The sequence below is a fragment of the Cololabis saira genome, chromosome 19 (genome assembly GCF_033807715.1).
Source record: "Cololabis saira isolate AMF1-May2022 chromosome 19, fColSai1.1, whole genome shotgun sequence".
Taxonomy (NCBI): Eukaryota; Metazoa; Chordata; class Actinopteri; order Beloniformes; family Belonidae; genus Cololabis; species Cololabis saira.
The window spans coordinates 29,486,460-29,513,086 of record NC_084605.1 but is presented as its reverse complement, the minus strand read 5'-3'; the positions used below and the strand labels follow the sequence as shown (position 1 = coordinate 29,513,086).

At 39.0% G+C, this 26,627-nt stretch overlaps 2 protein-coding genes and 1 non-coding gene across 3 annotated transcripts in view; 2 read left to right on the top strand and 1 right to left on the bottom strand.

The window, feature by feature from the left end:
* Positions 1–10,918, top strand: part of psme4b (proteasome activator subunit 4b) — a 52,640-nt gene extending 41,722 nt beyond the window's left edge. The window contains exons 43-47 of the mRNA XM_061707746.1: positions 179–307; positions 4,272–4,427; positions 5,260–5,398; positions 5,607–5,740; positions 9,600–10,918. Of these exons, the coding sequence (XP_061563730.1) occupies positions 179–307; positions 4,272–4,427; positions 5,260–5,398; positions 5,607–5,740; positions 9,600–9,734 (693 nt within the window). The 3' untranslated portion in view covers positions 9,735–10,918. The remainder of the gene's footprint in view (positions 1–178; positions 308–4,271; positions 4,428–5,259; positions 5,399–5,606; positions 5,741–9,599) is intronic.
* On the top strand, positions 1,788–1,881 carry trnai-uau (transfer RNA isoleucine (anticodon UAU)). The gene is made up of 2 exons: positions 1,788–1,825; positions 1,846–1,881. It is a non-coding gene; the product is annotated as a tRNA-Ile (tRNA).
* chac2 (ChaC, cation transport regulator homolog 2 (E. coli)) lies at positions 10,663–16,710 on the bottom strand. Its single transcript, XM_061707752.1, has 3 exons — positions 16,340–16,710; positions 13,098–13,133; positions 10,663–11,805 (listed from the first exon to the last, which is right to left on the bottom strand). Exons 1-3 carry the CDS (start codon positions 16,472–16,474, stop codon positions 11,440–11,442), a joined length of 537 nt encoding a protein of 178 aa, XP_061563736.1. The 5' UTR covers positions 16,475–16,710; the 3' UTR covers positions 10,663–11,439.
* Positions 16,711–26,627: the final 9,917 nt, after the last annotated feature.

Genomic DNA, 26,627 nt, shown 5'->3' with positions numbered 1-26,627 from the left:
CACACACACACACACACACATGAACGCTGAGAAACCCACAGGTCCCAGCACAGCATTATTACCCACTCAATCTTACTTGCTCATTAAACTCAATTTCTCTCTTCATTTACTCAAAATGGTGCGTTGCTGTGTCTCTTCCTACCTCTCTGTCTCACTCTGTGTTTGTCTCTCCCTGCAGATTGCCCCAGTGGAGATTGATGAGAGCTATGATGAGATGAAGCAGGATGCACGCACGTGTCTCTCTCTCATGTCGCAGGGCCTGCTGTATCCTGAGCACATCCCTCTGGTTCTGGCAGGGCTGGAGGAGGTAGATTCACTGAATAAAAAGCACACACTGCCCTATCAGTGTCAGCGTTTCAAAGCAAATGCCACCAGAAATATCATGCTGGACTAAATAGGAACTATACTCACATAATTCACCTCCTTTACGAGGCGATATTTCTTTTAGGATGTCTGTGCTTGGATGGAGTCTCCGTAGTGAAATTTATTTCCTCACATGCTTTAAGAATATTTCATTATGACACCCGTATTTACATATTTGATGATAAATGGGAAGACATTTATTTGTTTTAGCTTTGCACCTGAACTTCAATACTTTTGGAACGAGGGATTTTGTGGTTGTAGAGGCTTATTGATAATTTATCTTTGCAAAGTAGTTGGCCTGGCTTAGTCTGGCTTAGGTGGCCAGTCTGCCTGGCAAGCATGTGATCATTTCAATAAGCACTTTTTTGTTTTAATAGTTGGAAATGTATTTAGATCATGATAATATATAACTACAGAAGTGTTTTAAGATTAATATTAAAAACATTAGCCATCTGTTGGATCTGGGTTACCTGGGTTACTGTAACGCTGTAACAAATTGATACCAACTATTATTATTAATATATAATCATATATATTAATATATATATTAATTTTTAATTATTATAATTAAATGCCTTGTAACCCTTTCAGAGTTTCTATGTGGCTGGGGTTTTTGGGAAAGCAGGTAGAGGCAGAGCAATCTCCCTGGCCAAGAACCAGCAGGCATCAAAAAGTCTGCATTACACTTTTCCTCAAACAAAAGCAAAATTCTGACTTTGTCACAAAGGTACCACTGTGGGGGACCAGTGTTTCCACTGAACAGCGTTTTTCTTCTCTCTCCGTATCTTTGTAACTCTGTGTATCTCATACTGCAAGACTTGTCTTCAAAGCAAAGTAAAAAAGGGAAAATGCACAGAATATCCATAGTTTTGGACAAATTATTGCTGCTGCTGCTGCTACCGTTCTTGTGAAAATAGTCAATAGAAGACGAAGGCTGCAGATGATCATTCAAATGGAGGCAAAGTCTACTCAGTTATTTTGCAGTGATGCATAATAACTGAGTAGTATTATAGCACATCTACATTGTATCACTGAGGCCAAAACCAGCTGGAAACTAGATTGTGATGACTTTATTGACCGGGGGCATCATATCCAGCGCTGCCGGAGACGTGCAAATGTGAAAAGTCTTTCCATTATTTTTGCAATAAACTGGATTATCAACACGTCTGAAAAACCATCTCATGAAAGTGTAAAAAGGTTTTTGTGCTTTTTGGCAGGTGTTTTTTTTTCTTTCTTCAAATTATAGTCCTTTCCATTACAGTTTTACAGGCTGGTAATGGAAACGCAACTACAGTGAAAGACTGGACGTTGCAAGTAGTAAGATGACAGTTGAAGAGATAAATCAACCCAGGTCTCTTATTAGGTGATGATAGGGGTAAACTTTTGTTAGGGAGTAAAAGAACATGAAATGAGACCGTTTTGAAGCTCCAGTGGCGCAATCGGTTAGCGCGCGGTACTTATATAACAGTATGCAGCTGAGCAATGCCGAGGTTGTGAGTTCGAGCCTCACCTGGAGCACAGATTTTGGGAGTGGTCATCCCCTTTGACGGAGGCAGACTGAAGTGACATTCCTCCGTCACAATAACAACATCATATCATTTTTTTGCATAATATAAGTTGAGACCCAAATCAACATTGTAAACACCTCAAAAATTATATTACAGCCACTAAAATTCACACAAAACGTGGTGGAGACATTGTGCAAAGTCTTGTTACTATATATATATATATATGTTCACGTATTCAGCCTATGTGTTTTATTTTGCATACATGTTATGTTGAGGGCCCTGGGATGGAGTGGTGACCTGTCCAGGGTTTACTACTGTGTTTCCCCCAAAGACAGCAGAGATAGGCTCACTGTGACTCTAAAAAGTAATAATTGGGGAAAAGATAGTGAATGGATGGATTATCCTGAGGTCCAGCAATATTGCTATTTCTGTGGCCAATGCTGATTATTAAAAAATTAAGAAAGTTCTTTATTTCTTTAAAAGGTGATGACAAACAAGTATAGGTGGCCCTTAAAACTGACAAGGACAAGTAAAGAGTCAACGTTGTAGCTCTAGAATTCAGTAATAAGGTTTTACTTCTCAGGATATAGTAAAAAAAAAAAAAAAAAGAATCCTTGGTCTTAAAGATTTTAAAAAGGTGTAAACATTAGATAAACAACAACACATGGCATATTATATTATGCCAGGGGTCACCAATCCTGGTCCTCGAGGGCCGGTGTCCTGCATGTTTTACATGTTTCGCTGCTTCATTGGACCGTGATAAAAGTGACTGTGTCGTTAAGAGAATTGTGCAGACCTCAATGACAAGATGATGACGATGATTAATTAGAATCAGGTGTGTTAAACATGCAGAACACCGGCCCTCGAGGACCAATATTGGTGACCCCTGCTCTAGAACATGGCATCCAGATGTGCAAATGAAACCGTTTGTAAAGGTAGAACCACAAGAGATCAATGGAAGCCTCTTATAAGAGACATTTAAATGCTCAGCACTCCCCTATAGTTTATCTCTCCTGCTTCCAGGTATGTTGCATATGCTTAAAGTTTAGAGTATGCACCTGAACTTGATTTGATTTTACAAACTGATCTACTCCTCTGAAACGATCAGCTTCAAATGAATTAGTAGGATGTTAGTGATTTGAGGGCTGTAATATCAGCACTTTATTTTTTCTGCTTTCTTGATATAGATATTGATATTGGCACCTTTTACATAGTTAAAAGATTATGAAAAATACTTTCAAGGAAATAGTCTGGCATCAAGGTTTTGTTTTTTACTTAGAAATGATGAGTTTGGGGGGCACGGTGGCGCAGCAGGTAGTGCAGCCGTCTCACAGCAAGAAGGTCCTGGGTTCGATTCCCGCCGTGGACGCTGTGGGTTGGTAGAGGACTGTTACTTAGGTAGGAGCACGGGGTGGTAAAAATGGGAAAAAACCACAGATAAAAATATATAAAAAAAGAAATGAAGAGTTTGAAACAGCTGTAATTAATCAGCACTTTTCAACAGTGCCATCTCTTTTCTTACAAAATGCAGGATACTTTTATGAATGATAGAGCGGCATATTATTGGATGCATTTTGTGAGTGAAACACGTGATTATCTGCTCTGCTCTGCTCTGAGCTCTGAGTTCTGATTGATTTTTAGAAACATCAATTTAAACATTTTTCGTTAAATGGTATTTTAAAAGCAATTTCAAGACAGTCCACAACTTAATTTACCAAACTGATAACCACAATAGCAGTAATGGAATTTCCTTTTGTCTAGTGAAAATTCCTGCAACACTGAACCAAACAAAGAATTTCAAATCATAGTGGCTGGCTGTCCTCGTCGAAATTGTCCTTATTTGTCATTCATTGCTTGAATTGGGAATAATGGAAACATTAGAGCAGTATTGATCACCCCCCCTTAACACAGTCTCCAGGTTCGAGCGCTACGAAGGCCGCGGCGCTCACTTGGATGCAAGGAAAATAGCGTTTCAGAATAAAATTACAATTTCAATTGCAACTGTGGGACAGCCGGCTCAGATGTTTAAAGTTTCTGCGATATTAAAATCAAAGCATGGTCTTTTCGACCTGGCATCATTATTATGCTCCACGGGGGAACACACCGAACGCTTCAGGTGTCCAGTCTTCACCTATTTGAACAACTGTCCAATAGACCTGTGAGGTCATAAATTATTGAATCTGATTTTATATTGCACTACAAAGTAAATACCAATGTAAAGTTGATCTACTTCAAACTTTGGCAAGGGCAATTTAGAGTTTGGGGACACTCGGATATAAATTGGTCTCATTTTACTTCTTTATCAGAGGGTTAGGATTAGGTTTGCTTTTAGGGGGCTTTGTGAAATCCTAACCAATCTCCTTCTCATTACCTCATTCCCCATCCCCCATCTTTCTGTAGATGGCAGGCAGCAGATCGTGGCACACTCGCTACTCTGTGCTGACCTACCTGCAGATCAAGGTTTTCTACAACTTGTTTACCGTGCTCAGCTTGCCCACCGAGGTTCTCCGCATCCGAACGCTGGTGATGCAGCTGCTGCTCGATGAACAGCTCGAGGTAATGTATTCACACAAAAAAAAAGGGACAACAAGCACTGGTTTGACGCAGCAGCTGCACTTCTGTTGTGAGGCATAATTGCCAGAGGATTATTAGAGGCTGCTTCCTCCCTCCGTCTTTTCGGTTCACGTTTCCTGCTTCAAAATAACAGTCTTGACTCACTTCTCACTGTGGCTACGGGGATGCTGACTCCTCGGGAGGTGGTAGTTTAAGAGATCTAAAAATAGTATAATCTGTCAAGCTGACGCTCTAAATATTATTGAAGTCAATTATCTATTGAAGTAATCTCTAAAATACTCATTAAAGTAATTTTATTGACTGCAGTGAAAACAACCAGTCTCTTCTTATTCTCAACGCCCACTTTTGCGTAATCCCTGCCCCACTTATCTTGCTTTAAAACCCATTAAACTCCATTGATCTGGAAGCAAAGTTGAAAATCAATGAAAAATCAATCATATTGTCTGAATCCCAATGATTTCTTTCTTACATTTTTTACAGCTGGTTTTTGTATGAGCATCTATCACACACAGCTTATTCATAAGTAACGCGTAGGGATGCAGGAGGGCAGTGATGTTCTGCCAGTGACTTCTACCTCATCTCAACTCAGCATCCATCCCTCTTGCTTTTTCTCTCCCTCCTCGACCCATCACTGTCTCCTGTCCCTTGCTTTCACCTCTTTCAATAAATTGTATGGTATTTCACTCGAAAACTGCCTCACGCTCTCCAATGAATTTTCATTGGTCTGCTCTTCTTTTTTTTTTGTATTTTCACTTCTTGTTTTTTTTCTTTCCTTGCTGTTGTTCCTCCTCCCTTTTCATCCGTCTCTCTGGAGGTGAGAGACGTGGCTTGCACCACCCTCAGTGGTTTACTGCAGTGCCAGTTCTTCCCTATGGACTCCAGTCTGCAGACACAGCTCCAGACGCTGAGTCAGACCTGCCTCCCCAAGGCCAGAGGAGAGCTGGCCTCCACAGGTACACACACACACACACACACACACACACACACACACACACACACACACACACACACACACACACACACACACACACCAGTATTTCAGCGAGGCAATCACAGTAATCCTTGCCCTGTTACCCCGTCTTATCCCAGGAGAACTGTGAGCCTTGAAATTCGAAAGCCTGTTTTAATTTCCCATTTGTGTGTGTACCTGTTTATGTGCAGACTTAGTGCGCCGCCACGCCGGCGTGCTCGGCTTTAGTGCGTGCATCCTGTCCAGCCCCTACGACGTTCCAGAGTGGATGCCTCAGATACTGATGGACCTGAGCGACCATCTCAATGACCCGCAGCCAATAGAGGTGCGAAACTCACACACGCGCACACACAAACATCTTATTCAAAACAGTATGAGATGAAATAATACAATTTCATTGTCCAATTGAGGAGAAAATTATGTCTTCAGCATGACTTCATGCATGAAGAAGACATACAGTGTAATTCAAAGAGCAGAGTGCGAGTTACACATTATGGTGATTTAGTGCTTTTCCTGGTGCAAAGTGAAATAGATGAAAACCGAATACAATAAAACACAATTGGTGCCATCTATAGTGCTAAGTTAAAAAAAAAGTAAAGGAGCACTCCGCAGTAAAAACAACCCTAGGTCTTTTATTAGATCGCAAGGAGTGTAAATTCTCATTTAAGAATAAAACAACAGGAATCAAAGCAGTTTTGAGCTAGAGTGGAATACACGTTTGCAGAAAAAATGTTTTTTTTTTATCTTAACAACTGCTTAAAACACCTATTTTTGCATTTGCCAAGGCTCACAAATGCCATTCCACTCAGGTGATTGTGTGGATAGGGTCATTAAAGACAAACCAAAGTCATTTTAACTTTATATGTCGACAACGATTGAATAACAGGGACTGTTTGTCGTCGTAACTGCACAAGTTTGCAGCCTCTGCTCCCAACACTTGCTTAATTTGTTACAAATATGTAAATACTGATTCAGCTGCATGGTTTGTGTGTAGGGAGCCTCATCACACTAACACATAAGTGGAACAGCATTTTTGCGTCTTGTACTAGGCTTAAATTAGCAATTTATTTTGACAAAGATCTATTCTCCCCGGCCCTCACATTAATTGCCATTTTGCTGCAAACATATATTCCATTCTAACTAAAAACCTCTCTAAGTCACATGTTTTTGGTCCCTCGTGGAAGTTTACACTCCGTACCCACAAAAATAGACCTTGAGTTTGTTTTTTGTTTTGTTTTTTCTATCTCCAGAATGTTCCAGTCTTAAACACTGGCAAGAATATTAATCCAATACAATCCTTTGAAATAGTTATCCCCCCTTTTGTTGCATTACATCTTTGAGTCTCTGCCACTTAAAATGAGCTCTGCTTTTTTGGACATTTAGAACAAATTTCAAACCATACAGTACGCTAGACTTTATCAAAGCCTTGTTGTAGTTGATGTAGAGCCCAGTTACGTGATCAGAGTGGAATTTGCCATTTAAGTAATTTTTTAGTCAGAATTGTTAATATATTAAATGAATAAGATTATTGAATACTTAACAAAAAATCTGTATTGTAAAATGGGTCTGGTACATCTTCCATTAATGTGATTTCCAACAGTACAGAATGTACCAGACTAATCAAAACCGGGCATAGTTACAATACAAGTTGTGTCTAGGCACTTTCCAGAGACCCAGAGCATGACCCCCAAACAATTATTACATAAACAGTGGTAAGAAAAAAACTCCCCTCAGCAGATATCCAACAGAGACATACAGACAGACAGATGGAGGTAAACGCAGGGATGGTCAGGGACTGCAGGTCAGGATGCAGCTCTGGAAGCTCGAGCCTGCAAACATGTAGAGAAGAGATGAAGAAGGGGCAGACCAGCACAAGTCTGGCTAGACTTCTTTTTGAGGGCAGTAGTTGTAAAAAAAAAAATACACACACACACATATATATATATATATATATATATATATATATATATATATATATATATATATATATATAATATACCGTATTTTCTGGACTATAAGCCGCTACTTTTTTCATAGGTTTTGAACCATGCGGCTTATACAAAGGTGCGGCTATTCTGTGGATTTTTCTTCCACCGCTCGGGGCGCTCTAACCGGAATTAGAATCAAAAATAAGAAAAAATAAATGCAAAGAAGAATACACTACTTCTTCTTTAGCAGATAGAAGTAGGTAGAAGCAGATTTCAAACAGATAAATGGATAAATAAATACCGGTTATTTTCTCTTGGTTCTGTCCCGTTTTAATCAGCAAAGTTGCTGCCGTGTTAAAAGACACTGTTAGGAAAGGATCTATTTAGGTACAAACATGTACATCATTTACAGTTCAAAATCCTTCTGTACATGTAGTGAATATCTAATCTAACAACAGAAATATCTGCGGCTTGCATATCTTTTTTTTTTAATAGAGCAGATGCGGCTTGTATGCAGGTGCGGCTTGTATATCTTTTTTTAAAATTTCTTTTTTAAATAGACCAGATGCGGCTTATATACAGGTGCGGCTTATAGTCCAGAAAATACGGTGTATATATATATATATATATATATATATATGAAAAAATGTAATAAAGTAATGACGTGGGGAGTTAATCTTTTGGTGATTCGGTTTAATTCCTTGTTTTGTGCTCATGTTGGATTAACTCGCTTTTTACTCTAGACTTGTTTCACTGTAAATAATTCCTGTTTGGCATATTTAAATGATGTCTTGCATTTTAACATGAATAAAATATTATTCTCTCATTAGTTTTTTATCAGTGTAAATAAGTTAGAGCCTTGCAGGAAAAATCGTTAGCTGCTGATGGACTGCTGTTCATTTCACATTGTGTTTGTCAAGAGCAGCAAGAGGCGGCGTCTTTGTTTCAACACCAACACCTAATTGTTCATTTTCAAGCCCTTTTTACCTTTAAAGTGTAGGTACAGGCTGTTAACAGGGGAGGGAATGTGCTTTTAACTCATTTTCACACCTTAAAGCAGGAGTGGAAGACAAAAGGCTGCCATCAACATCCTTAATATTGCACGATTACAAAGTTAAATGGAAGTTGTTCTTAAACTGAGAGAACTCCTCTTACTTGTAGCATGTATTTATCCATTAAACCCTGAAAATTGTGTACATAGCCAAATATTTAAATGGCTGGTGAAATTTGATATGCTTATGTTTTGCTTCTGTGTGAAAATCCTCTAAAAGGCATCAGTGTGTCCTCGGATCATGAGCTTCAAGCCCTCAGGCGGCGCTGCAATAAATACAAACATCGACTCTGCGGTTGAAGTCAGGAAACACATCTTTCAAAGCTAAACCAACTGTTCTGAATCCCTGAATATGTAGAGTTATTAAAAGATGTGACGTTATGAAATACTGCACACAGCACTGACAGTAGGCTGAAAATGACCTGCAACTACGCTCTGGTAAAAGACCCGTTGGCAAAACCCAAATACAAAATCCATCACCGCAGCACTTCCAATGAGAAAAAACACGTCTGCTAACATTATGCCATCTCACATTGTGTCTTTTCTAACTGCTTTTAAGTGGGTCTAAATTACCTCTGAATTGTTGGAGTTCATGTTGTGATCTTCAATTACAGGCAGTTAAAGTGAGTGCTGGCTTCTGTCAACACACTGCAGCTGATCCAGTTCTGCAGAGATGTAGTGTGCAGACATTTATTACCATGCCTTCCAAGCTCTGTCGTCAATGACTATATTGATGGATAGTCTTTAGTTTATTTGCACTCTTTGCACCCTAAGGACCTTGCCTGGCCAGCCATCCGAATTCTTTTCCTTTTTGTTACAACGAACTGGTCTAGGTCCTCTAAAAATAATCCTTTGAAAAATAAAATTTGAGTTTCAGTGTTCAGTAGCTTTTTGCAGGTACTATTTCCAGGTTTGAAAGATTTATTTATTAACATTTAAGAGTCTCTTAACATTTTTAGGGGAACCGGGGTTGAACCAAGGTGGGAAAACACTCTTCTTAAGATGAAAGGGAAACATTTGTACTATGCTGTAACAGCCTCTTACTGTCTTGGCTGGTTGACTTACAGAGAATTTCATGACGTTCATCCCAACATGACTATAATGTTGACGTAAATAATCTTGCATAACTACAATCAAAAGCTGCATTAGTAGTTTTCGAATTCTTTCTGCAAGATACTCCATGTTGATCTTAATTGTCTTTCCAGATGACAGTGAAGAAGACCCTGTCGGAGTTTAGGCGCACTCACCACGACAACTGGCAGGAGCATCGGCAGTGCTTCACCGACGACCAGCTGCTCGTGCTCACAAACCTGCTGGTGTCGCCCTGTTACTACGCCTAGGCAGCCATCTGCCCTCCCCATATCCTCCACAGACTGACTGTCAGCTACCACAGAAAAATCATTACACCTTTAAGCACTGCTGGGAACTCCAGTCCTCTGTGCATCCTGTTACAATAATGTCTGATCATGCTGGATAGGAGAGCTCCCTCTGGACCCTCACGTGCCACTGTTGCCCTTTAGTAGCAAAGCAGTCCTGCGCAGTACGGTTTCAGATTTTTAACTTGCTTGGTGTGTTTAGTTTGTTCACCGAGCAGCACAGCAGCCCCAAAGGTGGCCACTTTAGACACAAGTGTGTATTCAGTCTCTTGTTGTACTTCTGTTCAAACAGGACTTGTGCTCAGGGAACTATTGTCAGATCATGTTCCTCACCCCTGTATATCTCTCTACGGTACACCTTTTAAAGGTCACCAACTAATATGTTATAACTTGGAGATATACATTCATTTATTCAACATGTTTATCTAGAATTGATCTAAGAATTGGCTGTGACATTACAAAAACGTGTCAAACTGTTTATACAATTAGTATATATGAACAGATACCATGTTTATAAGATATTGTACATAATTAAATATCAATATAACAATATCTTATTTATATAAATAAGAATCATAAGTATATGTACCTTCAGTGGGTGATAAAATGTATACGATGCTGTTTTAACAGTTGTAATCCTACCAAATCGTGTTGTATTATACAACAGCTAAGCACTGGGGATTTAGTTTCCATCCTTTTTACAGTGAGATGGATTTTAGGGAGCGGACACCCATATCACATTCAGTAGCACTATATCATATCCTGCACAGAGCTCAAACATAATGGCTTGGTCTTGCATGGATAGTTTTTAGTTTTGTGCCAATAAAAAAAATGTAACATTGTACAGATGCTGCTACAGCCAATAAATACTCGTAAACGGTTTCAACTGTTTTCATGTTTTAAAAAAGAAACAAAAAAAACAAGATCAGATGAAGCTTCCACTCCTTTATTCTGCAAGTTGATCTTTGCTGATGCGGCGCTGCTGATGTTGACGCATTCACTGGCACAGATAGTGAGTGTTGAGTACAGTCGAGAGTAAACAGTACATTCTGTGAGAAACGGTAAATAGAGTGGTGTGATGATGATAACCTCTGTCAATTAGAGGCTTTTCAGAGAACTGTGACCATCTCCTGAAAACAAGGTGCTTGAGTAGGACAGGCTTTATTATTCTAAACTTGTTACGCTTTAGAAATGCGGTGTAATTGATTTAAATCAATTCATTCAAACAAGGCATTATAAGAGGCAGGATTTATATCTGATCTGTAAAGTGCAAACTCTTAACAGAGCCTTGAACCAAGTGCCAACTTTACATTACAATCTTAACGTGGTTAAGTGTAACTGGTTAAATACCGACATCCATCATGACAATGTGTTACAATTCTAACACACAACAGATGAGGACTGTGGGATCCATTTCTGCAGAAATTTGATCATAAACCTACAAAAAAATATTAAATATTACAAGCTTGGTTTGATTTTGACGAACAAAATGGTCCATTTCTTTGCAACGGGATACGAATAAACGAACTCTTTTCTGTTAAAGACAAAAGCCCTGATTTACATTTTACATCTTAAGCCCTGAGATCAAACAAATCCAACCAGTCAATGAATGAGTAATTAGAGTCTTATTATTCATGTAATTCTGCTAATTTATTTGGAATGTTTATGTCTAATTTTGTAGTTTCTCTTTCACTAAAGTTTCAAGAGAAAACAAATGTGTATCCGAGTCCTCGGGTAGGATAGTCCTCACAGCATCAGCCAGCTGGAACAGGTACTCCGTATTTTTCCCGCTTGGCCCGGTAGAGTTGATGATCTGGTGGGCTATGTCCTCCAAAGGCGCAGGGCCCAGATAGTCGGGATTGTCCTGGGAGCCGATGTAGAGCAGCGTCTGGTCAGGCGAGGAGGTGGGTGGTGGACGGGGGTGGAAAGCCACAGTGATGACCTGGTAACCACCTTTTTCTCTGTAGTCGAGGTAGCTCTTCACTTCCTGCTCTCGGCCCGTCGGCAGCTTGTAGGCAACGCCCCAAACACACCCCTGAAGACGACAGAGATTGACAAGAAAGGTGGCAGTTTGAGCAGCATATTTCATAAACAAAGGCTAGGCAACATCAATTATGCAAAAAGATGCTGAAGAGAAATAAATATGAGCAATAACAATAAAGGGCTTCTGAGGCGTCCTTAAATAGGCGTAATAAAACCAACAGTTATTAGAATGTCACACAAAGGCTATGTTTACACTAGTCTATTATGATTCGAAAAAGGAAACAGACACATCTACAGTGGGACTTGAGCTCTGAAAAAATCCCCGTCCACATTGCACCAACGTGAATGCATATCACACAAAAACCGTCTCTCCCCCTGATGCTGTTGGCAGCTGCAGTTTTATACAGATTTTGGCTGCATTACAGCAGATGCAAAGTCAGCAGCACCTGCTTTCTAAGTTGTTCTTTACACTGCCGTTAAAGCACATCTGTGTGTCATCTTTCAATGATGGTCACATGATATAGGTTTAGCAAATAAGAGGAAGGTTACTTATGATCCAGACATGCTGTCATTCACAAACATTTGTATTTTAACCCATCTGCATTACTACTACAACAGTTGTTCTTGCAAACTGAAAGAGTCAGAAGAAGATCAAAGTAAGTGTCCATAGACTACCGTACATAAAACAATGGTTGAAGCATTCATTCACGTGACCCATTGGTTTTTGACAACTGGTTTTGAAGGCCCTTATTTCTTCCTGTGGGGTGCAGCCGTGTTGCTTTGGAAGCTGCCGGAAACACACCCACCATGTCTCAATCAAAGTTAGCTTTGCTCCCAGCTCCTTCAGCCAAACCCAGCTGAAATATCTGCAGAGCTGCTTTCAGACATTTACAGCGGAATATACCGTTTAATATGTTGAATTGATGGATAAATCAAAAAGGAGTCACGTTTACTTTTATTTCTGCTCTAAAGTTTGACATTTTAACATGGGAGTCAATGGAGATTGACTCGTTTTTGGATTCGGCTTATAGTGGTCAATTGTGGAACTGCAACAAATCTTAGTTCTGGGTTCACACTGTAGCTACGGCGAAGTTCGGACCCAGGAGTATAAATCAGGCTTTAGTTTTCACACAAGCTTTCAGCATTTTCCCTTAGTTTTCATGAAATATATTATGGCATAATATAATATGCCATGTGTTGTTGTTTATCTAATGTTTACACCTTTTTAAAATCTTCAAGACCAAGGATTCTTTTTTTTTTTACTATATCCTGAGAAGTAAAACCTTATTACTGAAATAAAATGTTCCTTCCACATGTACACATTTGTGATGGGTAAATACACACCTCAGGATTCTCCACCAGAGTGACCACCCGACCCGGCTGTAAAAGACAAGACAAAGAAAATCATAGTTTTTAAGATGCAACAAAACAGATGCTTACATGGAAAAGTCTGTTAAGTGTTTGTGTTCACTAGTAAGTGCTTATAATTATCTAAAGTGAGAGTAAGATCACTGAAAAGATCCAAATAGAATAGCTAGAATCTGTAATGTTACACTGCATGTAGATCTTTTTCAATTATACCATAATACAGCTGTATAGCTATTTTTGAGCAAATACTTTCTCTGTCTATTCACATTGTTACAAGACCTCATACCAAAATCGTAAACAAAGGAAAAGTTACTGTCTTTCTTCAGGCGGATACAGTAGCAGGCAAAAAGTATGTAAATCTGTTGGAATTCACTGGTTTATTATCTTAAGCACATTCTGTTTGTCTATCATTGTGACTTACATGGGGATGAGGTCTGGTTTTAAAGCAATTTCATGTAAAAAGAAAAGAAAAGAAAAAAATCTGATCATTTCAAAAGGTTCATATACTTTTTGGGGGGGGATTTTTAGTCAATATGTGGTATCAAATGACAAGTAAGTGGTCTTTCAGAAATCCAGAGAGGCCCTTTCATTTATGGAGTCTGTTCACAATCATCCTGGCTGAGGCAGCAAACACAGCTTCCCAAATGCTGCTCAAAATTAACAACCCCTGCCAAAAATATGTAATACCCACTGTTGGAAGTTGCTCATTCAGCAACATGTTTTTCCCTAGTTTAACAGTTGTACATTATTAGTTTGTAAAATGTATATTTAAAAAAAAAACAAAGCTGTAATTAATTCCACATCTTTTAAACTCAATTGAGGGAAAATGAATGAATGAATAAATCCTCAAAATAAGAATATGGAACCACCTTGTAAATAATTGCACATATTGAAATATGCATAGTAGTCTGCAGTTTAAAGAGATTCAAGCAGACTTTGACAAGCTGCTGCACCTGGCTAAAAATCATAAATAAGATTTAAACACCGAAACGCCAAACATAAATCATCATTAACACCTTATCAGAAGAAAACAAGGTGGCAAACCCTTTTCACACGATGGTTGCACCTTACTGGCACAGAAAAGATGTCCTCGTTTAGCCTCAGCTGTTTCCCTTCTTAAATTCCCACAGACCGAATGGAGATACACAACGTCTCATTATCACGTGGTTGCACACAGCATGCCAGCATTGTGCAATCATTTCAGTGTCTGGAGTGGTGCTGTTGAGAGCAGTGCACTCCCCTATGCTGGCTTGCCCTTACATATATTTTCACAAGTTATTGCTAATCAAGGTAGAAAACAAGAGCAACAAAAATATCACGCTTTTTTTTGCTTCTGGGTCATTCATGAATAAAATGAGGTAGAATATTGAAAGTGCTGTGTGTAGAAGGGGCTACAATGGGCCAAAGACAACCAGTCATAGACAATGACTGACTGGATAAAAAGTTGATATTCAGTAATAAATCATAATTTTGCACTGAGCAAGATGATGCTGGAACTTCTGTTTGGTAAATGTTCAAAGTGTCATTGACAAATCAAAAATGTCTATTATCCACCTATTCCATCTATAATCAATGTGCTTATATGATCATGGGGATCTGCTGAAGCTTATCCCAGTTCCCCTGGAGAAAAACGTGGGGCTACACTGAAATTCAAGCCAAATATCAGAATGGGGAAGAACAGGGACTAAAGTTACTTTGAATGTGGCATTGTTGTTGGCGTCAGACGGATTAGAGTATATCATCTGTATATCATCTGGGATTTTAACGCACAGCCATCTCTAGGGTTTAGAGAGAAGGTTCAGAAGAGAAAATATCCTGCGACTGGCAGCAGTTTGGAGAACAATACTTTGTTGATTAAATGGGCAAGCTGTTACAACCAAAGTATGCATAATACCATCTCTGAACACACATCAAACCATGAAGCTGATAGGCTACAGCAGGCTGAGATACGCTGAGAACAGAAAATTGAGGCCATAATATGAATAGCCTCACCAAAATTGGACAATAGAAGATTGGAAACATGTTCTGTGGCCTGATGAGTCTCGATTTCAGCTGCTACATTCAAACACTAGGGTCAGAGTGAGACATAAACAACATGAAAGCATGGATCCATCCTGCCTTCTATCAATGGCTCAGTCTGGTGGTGCTAGTTCAACAGTGTGGGAGGTATCTTTTATGGCAAACTTTAGGCCCCTTCCTACCAATTAAGCATTGTTTAAACACCAGAGTCTACCTGAGCGTTGTTTGCTTACCATAATCATTTCTTTTATAATCAGTTTACCCACTCCTCCTGATGGCTACTCCACAGAGTTGTCAAGTAACAAAGTACAAATACTTCGTTACCTTGCTTAAGTAGAAATTTTGGTTATCTATACTTCATTGGAGTAAATTTTTTTCAGACGACTTTTTACTTTTACTCCTTACATTTTCACGCAATTATCTGTACTTTTTACTCCTTACATTTTAGAAACAGCCTCGTTACTCTATTTTATTTCGGCCTTTAAAAAAAACTATCCAGTTAAATTTTGTTCTTACATCCGTTGCCCTCAGATTCCTGCAAATAAACTTGGATGTACATTCCAATAAAGGTTAGGATAAAAGATAACATGCCTCTGAAATTTGACTTTTTGCACCATTACAATACTTATAGGCAACTAGTCATCATATCTCCTGCTCTCTGAAACACATGTTAATGCTCAATAGTACACATATATGGTTCTTTAATATATTTGCATTATACTAAGATGCATTCATTTTCAATTGCTTTTTTCCCCCTTACATTACTTTTACTTTTATACTTTAAGCAGTTTTGAAACCAGTACTTTTATACTTTTACTTGAGTAAAAAACTTGAGTTGATATTTCAACTTCTACAGGAGTATTTTTAAACTCTAGTATCTATACTTCTACCTGAGTAATGAATGTGAATACTTTTGACACCTCTGCTCCTCCAGCAGGATAATGCACCATGGCACACACTGGTTTCTTGGGCAACTGGCTCAGTTCTCATGTGGCCTTCGCTGTCACCAGATCTCCATCCAGCAGAGCACGTTTATGATATAGTGCTCTATTCAAATGAATGGGAAAGTGTGCCCAAACACTTGACTGGTTGTTGGTGTGTGTCTGTGTAAGTTATTATTAACTTGATGTTGGCAGTCATGAGAAAGTTCAGCTACACAGGTAGGTAAACTCGGCTTTTCGGGCAGACAGTGAACTCACCTTCCCAGGTACTCCTCGGTGGTCCGTGCTGCCCTGCCAAAACCGACGGCTGAATCCTTTTACGTAACCAACCCTCTTCTCCTCGTAAGGGAAGTCGACTTTCCAAATCAAGGACCCGTAACCAAAAACCCACATGATGACAGCACGTTGAGCTAAAGTTACCGCTGTGGCAACGAGGACGGCCAGAGGTGACGGTTTATTCTGATAGAGACGGCTTAAAACGATAATAAATATTTTGTCTTAAATATTATTTAAGACAATTTCAAATCAATAGCTTAAAATACATGTCATGTTCACCGTCAGGAAGTAAAGCACGTTTCACGACAGGCACACAGATAAGAGTAACACTTGGCTGCGGTCAAGTCTTCAGGATTACATAACCACCTGTACTTCCGTTTAGGGACTTTCAGCGCAAAGGACGGTTATTAAATGTGTTGCCTTTTTTTTCTTTTTCTAGATTTTACACACAAAAATCAATTTCCACAATATATTTAGTTATAATTACAAATGAAAGTACAGTTTTCATAGCGCTTTATATCCTTGGCCAACAGTGTCACAAGAGCGCACCTTTGGAACGTGCAGCTTTTATTTTGAAGCTAAACCTTCAAGATATATTTGTACCTTTTTTAGTGTCATCACCCAATTTATATGGGTGGAGAGATTATTTTACATATCCATTCTGTCTGTATTTATTGTAGTTGATAAATTCACGATGTATAATGTATTGATAATAAAAAATGATGCATGATGTGAATGGCATATTAAACTATCATGTTCCCTTGTTGTATTAAACAAAGTCTTATTGGAGACTGTTTTAATAGCTGAAATCTTCCTTTTGTGTCATAAGCCCCAAGACATCCTCATAGGTTGCTTCTGATATGTATCCATTAACTCCTTTAAATAAATCCCTACTTGATTGCTGCATTAATTAAAGCTGAGAACAGAGCTTCTGATCTGACAGCAGGGGGTGCTGAGTTTCTATTTCCCATATTGTCAACTCTAAAATAATTTCCTTTTCATTTATGCGTGTGAGCACTGATTCAGTACCAAATAAAATGGACAGAAACAGTCTGTACTGTAAAGCCAGTCCATTAACAGCAGCCACGCTCATTCTTCTGCTTGCCAGTAGTAAAGTATTTATGTAACACCAGGCTCCAGTCAGACAGATCTGTGGTTTAAATCCTCAGCTGGACTGAAGATTTCCAGAGGAAACATCTGCCATACTGAAAGCCTTGTTAATGACTGTAAACAGTTGTACAATGGGAATTGAATAAATGTGTGTGTAAAGTGTATATAGAAATGGAGACTGTAACAATAGTCAGTGCTCTAGTGGTTACCGAAACAAAACCACATTTTTCTTGCTTTTCAACCCTATGTGTTGTGTTAACTGCTGTCACAGGGTTAGCTGGGATTTACAGCTCAGGAAGAAGAGTGGTCATCTCCAAATAAGAAGTTCACTGGTTTGATCACAAACTTCAACAATCCATCTGCATGTCAAAATACCCTCAGGCAGGATGAACGTGTCGGGTCTCCATGGGGGTCTTATCTTGGTTAAAAGTGGGCTGTTTGGTGCAGCGTGGGCTTGAGCATGAAATGGGCAAATGACATGGCTCCCACATGGTTTCAGTACTATGGCCCCCAAATTGGAAGCCTCTGTGGCCCGATTACTGAATATGTGGCCCATAAGGGATACATGTGGGCTGAGTGGGCATGAGCTCAGAAAGGGGGAAATTGCGTGGGTCTCATATAGTTGGTTGCTGGTTAACAAATTAACCTGTTGGGCCTCGCCTGAAAACTAGGCAGATCCCACTCAGAGTCCTTAAAGGGAAAGTTCGTTTTTTTACAACCTGGACCTTATTTCTGGCATTTTTTGTGGTCGTATACTCACCCAGAAAAGTTTGGTGTCATTTGGAGTCCTTCGGAAGATATTAGGGGTTTTTTTGCGAGCCGCTTCTCCATATAACGGTAGTGAATGGGGCACAGCGGGACACAGACGATGCAGCGTCTAAATAACACATGATTGCCGCGAAACTCTTCATTTCTTTTATGAATCACTAGATCTGCTTCCAGGACCTGTTGTCTACATCCGGGGCTGTGTGTGTAACAAATAAATCAGTTTGTAAACAAGACATCTGAACTCATGACGTCATCTCTGTGCGCGCACTCTGTCCTCCATTCAGTGAGCTCTTCAGCCGTATACTCTGGCTCAAAACGGTAAGGATGTCCATCATATTCAAAGTCGTCGTCCACAACCAACAAATATTCAGACATGTTTCAAATAACTAACAGTAAACTAATAGTAGCGAACTCCAGCTGTACACGGAGCTGTGTCTGGGATGCGCGCACAGAGATGACATCATGCAGGTCAGAGGTCTTGTTTACAAACTGATTTATTTGTTACACACACAGCCCCGGATGTAGACAACAGGTCCTGGAAGACGCGCAGAAGCAGATCTAGTGATTCATAAAAGAAATGAACGAGTTTCGCGGCAATCATGTGTTATTTAGACGCTGCATCGTCTGTGTCCCGCTGTGCCCCGTTCACTACCGTTATATGGAGAAGAGGCTCGCAAAAAACCCCCTAATATCTTCCGAAGGACTCCAAATGACACCAAACTTTTCTGGGTGAGTATAGGACCACAAAAAATGCCAGAAATAAGGTCCAGGTTGTAAAAAACCGAACTTTCCCTTTAAGGGCAAATACAGGCAGGCCCACCATGGAACCTGCAGAAAAACCCACTTGGGACACCCATACATGCAACCCACTTTTAACCCATTGGGGCCTAAACATTTATGTTGGTAGGGATTCTGCTCAAATATGGATTTACAAATACAGGATACAACAAGCTTTCCAAAAAAGCTGCTGTTTAAAAATGTAATTTGTAAATGTAAAGTTAAACCCAATATTTCATTGAAAGTCAAATATGTTTAAAACGAGGAATGTCTTCTTGGAAAAAGGTTGTTTACTCTAATCTGAATTTGATACTTGCAACAACTTTGTGTCATGATTGATGGTTTCTGTTAGTCTCTGTTTTATTGTGTTTTTTTTCATGTTTTTTTTTCTTCAAAAGGTGACTCTTAAAGTAGACCAGTTTTGTACTTAGACTGATATGGAGTCATGCTGTTCTGATACATGCACATTATTGTTTGTCATTACCTTCCTGCAATCAAACATGCCATCCCTGAGAAAGAGATTTTCTAGACTACAACACCTGTTGCTCATGCACCCTAATATGTCATTCTGTATTTGTTCACAAGTGTGCAAATCACACTTGCTTTACACACTACATGCACCTGTGATGGAGTAATGAACTGCATTCACAGAAAATGGTTTTCAGAAGTGTTACTCTGCCCGCGGAGTGTTTTGTTGTTGTTGTTTGTCTTTTAAGCATACCATTATATTTGTTTTGAATGAACTGTTACCAGGGAGTTGTTCAGATTTCTTTGGAGGTTTGCTCTTAGACATGTTACATCTTCAGTATTTACCTCTGCAGCCCAATTTGTGTGATGATTCCAGTTGACCTTTTTAATCAAGCATTGTTTTCACAACACATAAAGTTTCCAGTCTTTTACTTAATTAGAATGGATACATTCAAAGTCAAACGTAGAACATATATTTCCACAAACATTTTTTCTAAATCTAATTTTGAACATACCATTTTTTGTGTTTGTGGAGTAGGATCTAAATCATTATTTGCAAATCACTGTATTCTAGCCTTTCATCTGACGACAGCAGGGATAGGCTCCCGCCTTCCCATCTTAAACCTAAAATACACATAATTGTTTTGTCATTCATCTGTGAGTCAACACCATCAAAAGCTGTTAAACAGTACGCCTGTGAAGAAAAAATAATTTCATAAAAAGTGCGCAATTTTCTCTTTTGATGTGGTTTATTTGGCTTTGCATTATTATAACTCAAATATTTGGGAAAATATTAGTCTGTCATAGATATTTTTATCAGGCTCTCAGTTAAATGATTAAGTATAATTTGCTCTGCTGAAGGTGACCTGCTGTGTATAATCTCAGTAGGTGGATTTAGGAAAAATGTTACTTCTTTCTGAGTGTAAAACATAATCTAATGAGTCACTATCAACAAGGTGATCAGGGGAAGGAAATAATGTATTACTTCAAACCAATTAAACAAGGTTAGTCCTTTTCTGGATGATAGATTATCACCATTCCTCTTACCGTCTGACAAGCATATTCTTTTCCTCTAGTCTCCTTTCCCAGGACTCATCATCTCTTTGTTTTCATTTTACTGCTGCAGACCTGCTGTTAAACACGTCTGTTTATTCGCCAAGGAGGTGATGGAGACAGAGCTTTCCTGAGACCATGTTCATCTGTATTTTGCTCATTTATACAAACTCGCTCTCATTTAGACGGGCTGTCTTTGATCGAACAACTTTTGATCCTCCTTTTTGTTTTTGTTTTTTGCCTTTAAAGGGTCGCTCCTCAAATTTGAGTCTAAGGGCCCGATTTACTAAAGGTTTGCGTGTGTAAAAACGTGTGCAAACTTGACAGCACCCGCAAACCAAAGTGCCAGCTGATCTACTAACAGCGTGCAAAGAGGACTGCGTCTCTCAAATGCGCAAAAGCACACGCTGTTCTCATTTAGTACTTTTGCCCTGATGAATAATCAATATGGGGCGTACCCACCAGAAATCGCTAAATACTGGGAGGGAAAGATGCAAATTGGTCCATTTACCACGCGCAATGAGATTTACAAAGCCTGAAAGTTTTTGCGGGGATTGTGATTGCGTCTGTATTTAATACGTTCGAAAGGAAGGTGCTAATCTCCACATGCAAAAGGAGAAATATTTTATTTGAATGTTAAATCGAGTATTATTCAGCAAAAGGTTGCCACAGGAGGCTCATTTTTTTATTTGTGATAATAAATAAACCACTTGTTTTCATGGAGAAAAAAGTGTTTCTCATTGTGCGCCTATACTTGTTCTTCCCGGTGTTGTGCCGTATTCAGCACCCCTGCCGTGAAAAGCACCCCCTCGTCTGACAAAAATGATATTCTCATTCCGTGTTCTGTTCATGTTCTGTTGTCCATGTTCTGTTTAGCGTCCAGTTTTGTGTTAATGATTCATGTTTAAATGCGCTCATGGATTCGGGTAAAAAAAAAAAAATCGGGTAAATGGTTATTGATGTAATTAATTAATAGCCTGCTTACAGTGTTGTCTTCCATAATATTTGTAAATATATATAATATAAACTCCTAAGTATGTGTTTGTTTTGAGTGTGTATATATAAATATATTGAAGTGTCAGTGTGTTGTTTTTTTTCTTGGTCTACTTATCATTGAATATACGAGGGGGTGCTTTTCACGGCAGGGGTGCTGAATACAACAATTTGCCTCTTCCACTAATATCTCTAACTCCAACTCGTCAAATTTCATTTTGCGCTTGCGACTATATCCTGCTTTCCATCCAGACTCTCCATGGCGCAAAGTTTGCGCCGCAAACCGTAAGACGCGCAACACCTCATTTAAATACTGAGGTTTGCGCCTGTTATCAATTGCGCACGCAATCTTAGTTGATCACCCGCAAAACACACAACAACAGCACGTGCAAACTTTTTCAGTGCACACGCAATTTAGTACTCTTTATTTAGGATCTTAGTAAATCGGGCCCTAAGTCTCCTTGGTGATGCACGTTCTTCACATATCAAGCCATTTTATGACACTCCTCATCCGGTGGACCCAAATGAGGAGGTCGCTTGGTGCCACCACCATAAGGGCACTAAGTGAGGGCGGAGACAGCTTGGGGTGAATGGACATACAAGGGAACGGACTTTAATACGATGAGTCCACTGACAATTAACATATGTCTCTTTTAACCATGATGGCAGTTGTCACATGGTCGCTGCTGTATCCGTGATGGGTGCCCTCTGAGTTCAGCAAAACAGTCATTTTAATTAAGCGATCAGATCAGAAAAATGTTTCCTCATTCCGGAGGGCATGAACTCTCGGTGCCGAGTCTTTTGTGTGCCAGTTTGGAAGATAATTTATTGAATAGAAAGCTTGTATTATGATGGGCGAATGAACTGTTTGAAATGTTTGTAGCGTTTCCAGTAACAAAGAGCGCTAATAAATTTGATAATGGGAAATCTGATGTGTTTGTGTAAAAGTGAAAATCCGGATATGTAAGCTGCTGTTTTATTGATTTTGACCAACCTTTTTAAAATGTGTAATCTCCACTTTCCCCCGGCCTTTAAAGAGGAACAATACTAGATCACAGGTGAGCCCTTTTAAGGCCACTTTCTCTCCCACTGCTCTGCTCTCCTAACCCACTCTAAGTGGGTTTTCTTGTTGGGCTAAAAGAAAAAAAACTATCTTCCTGTTCTCCTCTTAGTACTTTGTGTCCTGTGCCAAAGCCTCATTCCATTTAACCCAGTTTCACTGTGTTTGCTAAGTGGAACTTCCACCACCCAGAACTTCTTTTGAGTTTGGGTGTTTCATCCCTACACCATCCACAAGAAGGGATGGGAACTGATACGATTTTATCAATATCACTGCCATTACCGATTCTGCTCATTGACCTGATTGTTTTTCAATTGCCTTTATTAATTGAACTGTTGGTAAGACTTGCACCTCCGACGCAGATGAGTCCATGGCTGCTGGGTATCAACTGCATAGGAACTGACACTGCCTGTAGTAATTGTAATACCAGTTATCAGCTATGAGACGATGGGCAATAGAGTTTTATTATCATTGTATCTACTGATTATTTTATTTTAATTTACTCATTAAATGTAAATGAATTTAATCTTTTGCTGCGGTGCACGAGGAGTATTGATCCTGGATGTTGTTAGCAGTGATTGTGATGACCGTAAGATGAGCTTTTTATTGACTTTAACTGTGATTTTAGAGGGGACTTTTCCTCGCCACCCTTGGACTTTGGACTGGGGAGTTTTATTTGGATATTGTCATTGTTTCTTTACCTACAAACAATCCATATTTTAATAGACACTATATGAATAAGATTGAATTGAACTGAAATGTTCGGTATCCCTTGATGCCGATTGAACCTAAGTCCTGTTTGAGTGCTCCTTAACAAAAGGTGGTCATCTTGGGTCCAAAGTTCATTAAAAACATCTTGGGACGAAATGTTCACATAGACAGTTTCCCTGGTAAAACAGTAATCAACGCCGATAACGAGACTTATCGATAGGTCAATTCCAGAGTTTCGATTAGGAACTGAAAATGCTCAGAAAGGTTCACAGCCTCAACATAACTGCTTTACTGGTGAAGAGAAAACCCGAAGTGCTCAGGGAATTGTTCAGAAAAAATATTGAAGGTGCTCTTTGGTGTTGGGGAAAAAACAATATCTAATCAAAAAAGGGAGTCCAAGACACTATTCTTGTGGAAAAATATTAAAAAGCCTTTATTGAAACATGGCTAATACGTATAAAAACATGGGAGCAGAGACCCACGCGTTTCGGGGTCCCATGTTTTTATACGTATTAGCCATGTTTCAATAAAGGCTTTTTAATATTTTTCCACAAGAAGAGTGCCTTGGACTCCCTTTTTTGACTAGATAACTGCTTTACTGTCTCAATTTCCAAAAGGACACTGCCAACAGAGTCCATGTGTTTTTATCGGGGAGTGCTGGAGAAAGAATGAAGGCTGAACTAGCACCCCATGTTTTGTTGATGCTTTCTTTCCAATATCAAGAGACAGGATATTATCCAGAAATCATTGACCCTGCCTTTAGCGATCGTAGAGTCAATAATCCTTGTTACCAGTGTAGCTTTCTTTAGGCCGGCCACATCTTGAACTTCTTTTCTTCCCTCCTTAGCTCTAAGAGAGATTCTTAAGGCAGGGCAGCCTTTTTCTTCTCTGTATCTGCCACCAGGATCCTCCGACTAACCTCCAACATTTGCAGCTGCTGAGGTCCACAAAACCCATCCAAAGGTCTCCACGTTGAGTAGCTCTAGCAAATGTGCATAAGAAAAACCCTCTTGAACCTCTGCCTACATCTCAGCACCTAAAGTGAGGAATTGGCCAACCGAGCCACAAAAGTCCATGTGAGTACAGAGCAGGGTCGAATGAACCGTTTCACACTTTGAGGCGTCAGTGTTTGATCAGGAACTGCTCATATGAGTTCGGCTCTCACAGTCTCGCATGCATACTTGGTGAACGGAGCTGTTGGAGGTTTTGTGCTCGAATGTGAATGGTTATAGCAACTAACAATGATGATATGAGTATATGGGAATGTAAGAAACTCCAGGATTTTTGGAAAGATACCCTTCGCCTGATTTCCAGATTAACAGAGTGTATAATTCCTGTCGAACCTAGATTATGTCTGTTACATACTGTATATACCCTGAAGACTTTGGTGCAAATGCAAAGAAAAGAAAGGTAATAGATTTTTGTTAATTACAAGTAAAAAGGGTAATAGCCTTGAAGTGGAAGGATGTTCAGAGTCCTAATTCCATGCAGTGGTTAAAAGAGATGTCTTCACACCTAGTATTGGAAAAATTAACATACATTCTAAGAGGTAAAGTTGGAGAATGTAATGACATGTGGTCACCCTTTTTACGTTTTATGGACAATCTGCCCAATGATTCTCATGGACAAAGATTATTTTTATTTTATTTTTATTTTTTTTTATTTATTTTTTTTTTTTTTTTATTCTTTACTTTTGATTATTATTACTAGTTATTTTATGTATTCACATATTTTCTGTTGAGTACTTTTGCTGAGGACCCTGGGGGGGAGGTTGGGCTTGTTATGTATGTTTTGTACGTTTGTTATAAGAGTGAAAATCAATAAACAGAATTTGAAAAAAAAAAAAGAATGATGATATGAGAAAACAAAGTTACTATTCACAAAAAAATGCTTAATAAAAAAAACTGTAGCTCCAGGATGAACGTTAACTAATTTGAAAATTGGCATTGAAGATTTGTGTTCACATTGGCATCACCGATATTGTTCCACTGGATGAAACTACCGTTTCGTCCACTGTCTTCAAACATAATAAATGTAATCACAGAATTGATTACTTGAAAAGAAAAGAAAACTGTGTTCTCCTGTCTTATCAGGAACAAAATCCAAAACACCCTTAGTCAGTATGATGAAAGACACTTCTTTTAACTCACTGTTGTGTTTTTACTGCACTGCTCGACCGCAAAAGGAAGATCACAAAATGTACCTTTTTAACTAAGAACTAAAAGAAATGATTGCTAATTAACCATCTTCTCGTCATAAACATCTAATCAAACTGTATTAAAATGCTAATGATTAATGATTGTGATGATCATGGATCCATCCCTTTCATTTTTACCTGATCATGTGAGGATCATGTAATAACAACAAAAGGATCTCTCATGGCCAAGTAGTTGTAAAGTATTGATCTCCTTCTCATTAACTACCCAACTTTACTTGACTGGACACAAAAGTGATGAGCTAATGCTGGACTACTTCATAACAACTATGAATTATTACTTATAAACAGCATCCTATGTTAATCTTATTAGCAATAAATGGGCTGTTACTGATCTCATCCTGTCTTAAAGTTAATTAAAGTACACAAAGGACCACAGATCAGACAGTTTAATTAAAACATGGGCTCAGTTTGACAGCTACTTTTATCACACATTTTTTTCAACTCATCCTCAGATAAAGGCTTGCTTGATTTTACAAGGTTGAATAATAACTTTTGCTCAGAAATACCACTAACTTGTGGATACTGGATTATTCTGGAAAAACAAACAAACTGCAGAGTGTGTATTAATCAGTCTATGCTGATCATAAACGGGACTCTTTGATGTAGTCAAGTTTGATGGCAGACATCTGAGGAACCTTTACCAAGCAAGTTATTTCAGCGTTTCCCTTTGTCGGAGTCACAACATCAGATTATTGAGTTCCACGTATTGATTGGGAAGAGGTTTTCCTGACTGAACCCTCCCCATTTTTCCACACTAGGGACCGTCACTGGGGATAGCTGAGGGAATGGGGGCAATGACGGGTTCAGCGCTCTGCTCCAAAGACACTCTGGTACCAGATGAGTTTGTCAAATCCAGCAGCCTTCACGTTGGTGGTTGGAGGTCAACCAACTCTACCCAGTACCATATTTTTCTTTTTCAGCACTAATAATTCAGATATAATAGTTCATACCAATCATTACCTGATGATTCATTAATTAAGTGTATTGTAATTGGTTTGTAGCTCATTCAAGAATTACCAGTGAGGCAATTATTAATGAGTCATCCATTTATAAGCTTCATTCATTCATCTTGGTACTCACCGTACTTGGTAGTATGTGGAAGTGGGAAATGT